Raw genomic sequence first — 7500 nt, 5'->3', positions numbered from 1 at the left:
ACTGTCATTATAATACATATACCTTTTTTCCCTATTACTTACATTGAGGTAGAAATCAACCCATCGAGTAACATAGGAGTCGCTAGATTCATGTCTGTTCTTCTTTGTCGCTCCATACCCCTTATCATCAACATCAACATCTGCATGCTTGTGAACATAGGCTGTGGAATTCAGTCGCAAACTGCTTGAAAAATGCTGTGAAGTTAAAGTCGTTTGACCAAGCTCAGTTGGGCCATTCAGATGCTCTTTAGAGGGAGGAGGAGAAACCGTTAGATTAAAAGCTACAGCTGCGCGAGTTGTGGATGATCTGGTGCGCAAAGTGACTGGTTGGACTAGTTTAGCGCATGGAGTGCGATATGCTATAATTGCCCTTGACAGACTTGAGCTTTCTAAAGAAATACTTTCCACTCGAAGGCTCCACGTCGGCAAAATTGGATTCAGCGAAGAAGACTTCGAAGTCGCATGCGAGACGAAACTTCCATCTAATTTTGCTTCGTCTTTTGACTTGGGGTAGCTGGCATTTGTAATTTGACTGGAAGTAGATTGTAATAACCTTGCCATCACAGTCGATATTATCGGAGTTCCCCTAACTTCGGCATTCGTTGAACCGTAATATATCCCGAAGTAACCTACCAACAGCATTATCAAGTGCATGATATGCCTTCTAGAAAGAAACATGTTTTCATTGTAAATTTAACCGCTTTTTGAAGAAGTAAATACACCGTCGGTGCTTCCCTTGATTTTGTACCAAGCAGAAAATGAATATCCCCAAAAATATAATTACGCCGGTAATGACAACGATTGAACTCACTGGAGGAGTCCCAAGACTAGCAGCTGTTCGCGGCTACAAAGAGGAAAAACATTATAACCATTTCCTCTCTTTGGTTATAAAACAAAACTCAACTGATTTGCATTTTGTGGACCTATCCTTTAAATTCCAAAATAAACATGACGGGGATGTCAATTTTAATGTTTCCTCGTTGACGTTCCGAATTTCGCCTGACTGTAATCAATGATCATGGCAAAACATTATGCTGAACCAATGTCTAAATAACCTCTTGGATTTGTCTCTACATAAGTACTCCTCAATGATATCAGTGGTTTTGCTGGACCAGATGGTTTAAAGGATATAATTAGGACAAAAATGAAGGGGTTTTTTAAACAAAAGTGGCGAACTAATGGGTCTGCTATTAATATTAACGTTGATAATAATCACTTATAACTCGTCCAAGCAATAATAATAATAATAATAATAATAATAATAATAATAATAATAATAATAATGATAATACTAATAATAATGCTAATAATAATAATAGTAATAATAATAATAATAATAATAAAATAATAATAATAATAATAATAATAACAATAATAGTAATAATAATAATAATAATAATAATAATAATAATAATAATAGTAAAAGCTTCTTAAAAGCGCATTATTATCAATATACGCGGCCAAATAGAAAATAGGCCTCTTCAAAACACACGCTCAGCGGGCCGCAAAAGACTGACAGCGGGCTGCTAATGCATATCAGCCCTACAGTTGATTGGTTCTTGCCTCAACTTTGTGATATGCCTATTATTTGTAGACGATTTTACGCATTTTTTCAGTAATTTTAAATAAGTTCACTGGACTGAGTTGATTCTTTAATAACTTGTTCAATCAACACTTACATGATGATTTGAAGTGACTTTGAATTCGTTATTCACTTAGCTTGTATTATAAAAACTCGAATTCTTGATATCATTTGGCCTTGTTTATTGATAATAATGATAATGACATGACTTTTTTCATGAATATTGTTTATTTGCGCCCTTGTAGTGTCATCTGCGGCCCTCGCGCAATATTCCCTCAAAAATTCATGTTATTCCCTTATTATAAACGGATGTCTCAATGCTCCTTACAACAAGTTCAATAACCTACACAAATTGTCCAGTCTATCTATAATGTGTATTTATACGACCGTGTGCGACTGCCTTCATTAATTTGAGTGCTCGAAAAAATTCGGATAACCATATCAAAGGCAGACCCTCATGGGAAAAAGCTTTTAAAATATAAATAATAGGAAAAATAGGTAAAATTAATAGCAATGTAGAAATTCATCAAGAAAACAAGAATGTCTTTAGTAAAGATTTAAATGAGTCGACAGAAGTAGCATTTTTAGTTCAGGAAGCGAGTTTCATATTTGAAATGTGGAGCAGCATATGAAAAAGATATCTGTCCACATATGGAACGGTTATTTCTTCAGGTACCTCTAAGAGAACTTTCTTCGATGATCGTAAGCTTCAAGTTTGGATATATCTCGTCAAGAGGTTGATAACTTATTCAATTATGCCTCGGCTTGTCGTCCATCTGCTCGTGTGTCCTTCAGACCAACGGTATTCACGGCTACCGCACGCAGATCCGACGAGCAGGACCTCGATCAAGTACTGGCCTACGTATTTGGAAACCCCTCGCTTCAGTCTGGCGAGTTGCCACTGATGCATGAGTTACGAAAAATGTAAACCTTCTTATTTTACGCATTTCCAAAAATTGGACTTAGTTACTTTTCACATTTCTTCTCTTAAAACATTTAACATCCTAAATTTCCTATTGATCATGTTGCACTCAATTTCATTCTTTTTATATCCTTCAGTTCATGGACATAGGACAACGACTGGAAAAAAAGTTAGACGGATTCATCTGCATATTTCAACAGGCAACAGAGTCCGTATTTACAAGCGTTTTATGAACTTTTTGCCATTCTTTTCCACTATCATGAAAACCACTGTCTATTCTAGCGGATGTGGCAAAAGACCCAGGAATTCAAAAAGATTCATCCGACCGAATAACTTTTTAATGCAATCTACTAGCGCCACAGGGAGCCCAGTGTCGAGGTAGGTGTGCCTGTACTGTATTATATTATGCAAGAGTAGAAATGTAAGGATTTGTACGGGAAAAACGGCTTTTTTTTTCAAAATTATGAAAAATATTTACGATTCAAAACAAAAAATAGCTAACCTTGCTTCAGTCTCGTGTGTCTTTGTCTCTGGTACGGTTTCTGGGTCCATTAAGAGCGATTTATGTGGTTCATGTCTTTGGTTTCTCTTCCTTTCCTTCTATGTATTCTTTCCCAAGGTTGGGCACCGAGACGAAGCCGCCGAACGGAATCACCGAAGTAAAAAAAAAAATAAATTCGCTCCCAAGGCTTCGATCGCCTCCGCGAAATTCCACGTAGATCTCGGACGATACCTTCGCTACCCATTCATCTTCTTCATTCGAGCCGCTTGTACACTGAGAAGGAATTAAGGGCCACCAAACTCTGCAAATATTTGCACATTTGCTTTGAGAGCCATCGAATAAGGCTTATTCACCATCTGCGTCATCCAAACCGTTAGAAGATCGCTTAGCGACCTGCCATTGGTCAATGGGCACAATGGTGACCAATCGTGAGTCTTATCGCGGGTCGCTAAGCAATCTTCAAACGGTTTGGGTAAGGCGGGTAGTGAAAAACCGTTTCGCCATACAAATCCTTACATTTCTGCCCTCGCATAATATAGTACAGTACAGATACACATACATCTTGCTGGGGCTACCCGTTGCAGCGTCTTGAGGAAATGGCCTCACTTCTGTCATTGTTCAAGATCTCTATATGAATGGTACCCTTCTATCCCTACTATTTGTATGTCAACAGTCCTGGATTCTGGTTTCAAACTTCTGGATATACAAAAGACCAGCTTTGCTGTCATGAAGAAGTCACAGCTTGAAACAGGGAGACCTTGTAAAAGCGCGCCACACAAAAATATATTCAGAGCCTTCGCGACTACTTAGCGTGGCCGGATTAAATTACGATAATTTGCGAAATTTTACGAGTAACATATTGGTTATCTCACTCAATTTGATTAAATTTGTTCGGTTTATGAAATCCAATCCCTTGTGGTTACTCATCATCAGGTACGACAAGTCACAATTAATGCAGTCGGGGGAGATAAAAACCCGGTAAAGAAGTAAAAAAAAAAAAGGGCAGAACACGTACTTAATTTAATAGGATGCCCCTATGAAGTTCCAATAAGTTTCAATTAGTACAATATGAAGGCGATATTGAGAGCCCTGAGAGTCCACATATTTGTTAATGAACAAACGCCATTATATGGTCACATGTAGTCTCGGGTCCATTCCACCTGCTGTAATTTTTCACATTCGTTTCCGTTTTCTCTCATTGAGAAAGACAAATGGTGTTTGATAATTTCTCCACTTTTCCACGAGATAAAAGGACTGAAGAGCTTAACTGATATGAAAATGAAAGCCACAAGAGATTTTAGTCCTTTAACTCATTCCATTATTTCTCTCCGCAGGTGAAAAAGACAAGTGGAGTTATATTTAATTATTTTATAAATTATTAATTACCGACTTCTAAAAGCTCGAATCAACAACTCGTTTTCATAAGGATAATCGCAGTCTTAAATGCTCCTGTGCTAATTTTTCAGCCAGACCACAGAAATGCGGGGGAATTTTGCAAAATCAGCAATACTTGGCCTTCTCGAAGGGACCGTCTAGGGACACATGAAAGAAAACATGAAATGTGGAGAAACCAATAAGCCCAGCAATCATGGCGTTTCACATGAGGACGGTATTTGGAGGTCTTGTTTTGCTTTCCCTCTTTTGTACCGTTTTCTATGGAAGGGAAACACTTTTCTGGACGACAAATTGCCTCAAAAGAGACCAGACGTAAGTACAGAGGATTATTCAACTAATGTTATCACCGTTTCTTTCAAACCTACTGTCGCACTCATGGAATCAATGTAAAATTTCTCTACGGGAGCTCTCCGGTTCCCCTCGGGTTCCATTTAATTGCAATTCAATTAGCTATTATTGGCTACTTTGTTAGTGGGTACATGTCCAATAATTTTCACTCCGAGTTTTATTTCGAGGTGTCGTTTTCGTAGACGTCGTAGTGGTAGATCTTAAGCTCCCTTGTAATTGGATGACGACGCTGTAGATTTAGATCTGATCAGTGGAAGCAAAGGACATTGCTAATGTGCCTGCAGTCTTTCAAGTATGGCACTCGATTGAATTTTTGCCTTAGGCAACCTAGACTTTGAACACTCTCTTCTGTGTCCAAAAGACCATTTCACAGCTCTGCGCTCAGTTACCAGGCCTTTTAATAAAAGCGAGGCTGGAGTTGACTTGTTTTCATGCAAACCATTCTATGTACAAACCTCATTGCTGTTCTCATGCAAATCATGTTATTGTAATACTAACGAGTTGCTATTTACATAAGAAAAGCAGTGAGGTTTGAATAAAAAACAAGGTCAAGTCCACCCTCGCATTTATTCAAAGGCTTGGTAACTGAACACAGAACTGTAAAATGGTCTATTTATATCCCCCTGTATATTCCAAGAGCTAAGGATTGTTTGCATATTAAGAATATTTTGTGTACCTTATTTTCTTCGTTCTTTTCTAAGAACCGTTAATATTCCTTACATTGCCATACTTGGTAACACTGATAAATTTGTACCACATATTTAAACAAATTCGAGTTGAATTGTGCCCAAAGCCAACCCTCAAAACCTGTTTGACGAGAAAAGAAAGCGTTTTCAAGCAAAAAATGTTGATCAGTTGACCTTTATCTTCACCAGGGCCACTTCAATGAGACCCACGATCACCCGCGCAGTTGACAGTTTTCCCAAACAAGCAAGAAGAGGTGAGCTCAATATTCAAATACCTGCAAATATCGCACGGAGACACCTAAATTTAGACAATATCGAAAAGTCAAGGGATGAAAGAGTTGAAACGAGTAGATGCAAACCAGTGGAAAAGGTTCTTTTCCTAAAGACGCACAAAACAGGTGGAAGCACAATTACTAATATTCTAAACCGTTATGGTGATTCCAAGAACTTGACTTTCGTGCTTCCACGACAAGCGCAGTTGTTCACGTTCCTGTGGCCAGCAAGATTTCGTCTTTCTTACACCGCCCCTTTGTTTGACTTTGGAGCAAATATCTTGTGCAATCACGCTAGGTTCAATAAAAGACCAATGAACTACTTATTTCCCAAGGAAACTAGTCGCTATATAACAATTCTCAGGGACCCTGCTGCCCAATATGAGTCCGTATTCAACTTTATGCATTTCGCCAATCCGTTGGGCTTCAAAGACGAAGACGACCCATTGGGAACTTTCCTAAAGTTTCCACCAGCTTTTCAAGAAATCAAACCACTTTTAAAGAAGACTTTGGCTCTTCACTTAGTTAGAAATCCAATGTCCTTTGATCTGGGCCTTGATTTTCGATATTTTCAAAACCGGACTGCCGTAGAGAGGTATCTAAATTTTTTAGACAAAGAATTTGACCTAGTCATGATTATGGAATACTTTGATGAATCTTTGGTGCTCCTCAGACGTCTTCTTTGTTGGGATATGAAAGACATTCTGTACTTCAAACTGAACGAGCGGCAAGATAAACAGAAAAGAAAGTTCATGAACCATGAGGTGAGGGAAGACATAAAAAGTTGGAACAAGGCAGACTTTATGCTCTACCATTACTTTAACAGAACGTTCTGGAAGAAGGTTAAGGCCCAGGGACCCAGCTTTAAAAGGGAACTGAAGATATTTAGACGTAAAAACAAAGCGTTGACGAGAGCTTGTCTGAAAAAAGGAAACTTCCTTGATGAAGCATACACTGGTGTTTATGTGAAGGGCTACTCACTCAAGAAAAACATTCCTTCAGAAAAAAAAAAAATTTGCGAAAGCATGATGAAGAATGAAATATCATATGTAAAGTACTTTCGTGAGAACATGACAAAACGACTTAAAAACATCGAGGAACCTGATGAGTATCTGGACGATCCAAAGAATGATTGGGAAGTAGCCGGTGATCTGGAACATGATCCCATCTTATCGGGAGAAGGAATCTCTTCTACCGATGGAGCTATCATCATGGCGAGACCGGAAAGCATTAAGGGAGAACTTAAAAACCTATAGAGAAATAAAGTTCAAAACAATAAAGATTTTTTTTGTGTAGTGGGATTCTTTAATTTAAGAGTGCATCAGTGTGTAAACCACGAATGATAGCTCTGTCACTCTCTGCCTTTTTTATTCCTCCGAAATTTGTGATGCTTGATAAAGTTGCTTGCTATTTTTGTTATTTTCTGTAAGCAATCTCTTATGCTTATTTTTGAAAAAACAAAACCCCAATGCTTTCGAGATCTTCTGGGACCTTTTTGTCAGAGCTTTCAATTTTCTGCATCAGTGTTCCAAATTTATGCTTAGTTGTCTATTTTTTTTTTTTTTACAAATTAAACACTTTCCGGAATACGAATGAACGTGCGAGTTTTGGCTCGCAAATTACAAGTTGTTCAAGGTCCATACCGCGTGATCTTCATAATCTTAAAACCCAACCGTAACTGCCATCTCATTCTTGACCCTCTTTGCAGCCCGTCTGTGGTACTGTGACGTCCTTAAAGCAGACTTCTTTGGCAAGCTAGGAAAAAAAACCACCAAAGATCAGCAATAACAACC

The 7500-nt window shown here is 38.2% G+C and overlaps 2 protein-coding genes across 3 annotated transcripts in view; one reads left to right on the top strand and one right to left on the bottom strand.

Annotated features, from left to right (window-relative positions):
• LOC138019586 (uncharacterized) overlaps nucleotides 1-876 on the bottom strand; it is a 6314-nt gene extending 5438 nt beyond the window's left edge. Inside the window, exon 1 of the mRNA XM_068866447.1 lies at nucleotides 43-876. Coding sequence (XP_068722548.1) covers nucleotides 43-678 — 636 coding nt within the window. The 5' untranslated portion in view covers nucleotides 679-876. The remainder of the gene's footprint in view (nucleotides 1-42) is intronic.
• A 3351-nt stretch (nucleotides 877-4227) lies between these two features.
• On the top strand, nucleotides 4228-7227 carry LOC138019525 (galactosylceramide sulfotransferase-like). Of its 2 annotated transcripts, XM_068866362.1 has the most exons (3): nucleotides 4228-4340; nucleotides 4473-4713; nucleotides 5625-7227. In XM_068866362.1, the coding sequence occupies exons 2-3, from the start codon at nucleotides 4595-4597 to the stop codon at nucleotides 6961-6963; spliced, it is 1458 nt and encodes a 485-aa protein (XP_068722463.1). In that variant the 5' UTR covers nucleotides 4228-4340; nucleotides 4473-4594; the 3' UTR covers nucleotides 6964-7227. The 2 variants fall into 2 exon arrangements, with proteins under 2 accessions (XP_068722463.1, XP_068722454.1); XM_068866353.1 differs by lacking the exon at nucleotides 4228-4340 and having other exon boundaries at nucleotides 4411-4713.
• The last annotated feature ends 273 nt before the right edge of the window (nucleotides 7228-7500 follow it).

This window comes from Montipora capricornis, chromosome 2 (assembly GCF_036669925.1).
Source record: "Montipora capricornis isolate CH-2021 chromosome 2, ASM3666992v2, whole genome shotgun sequence".
Classification (NCBI taxonomy): Eukaryota; Metazoa; Cnidaria; class Anthozoa; order Scleractinia; family Acroporidae; genus Montipora; species Montipora capricornis.
This window is presented reverse-complemented; position numbering and strand designations above follow the sequence as displayed.

Bases quoted from the DNA above. Each gene is read 5' to 3' on its own strand.
- LOC138019525 (XM_068866362.1), top strand. From the start codon at position 4,595: ATGGCGTTTCACATGAGGACGGTATTTGGAGGTCTTGTTTTGCTTTCC. The intron at 4,714-5,624 runs GTAAGTACAGAG...TATCTTCACCAG, and splicing joins TGCCTCAAAAGAGACCAGAC to GGCCACTTCAATGAGACCCA.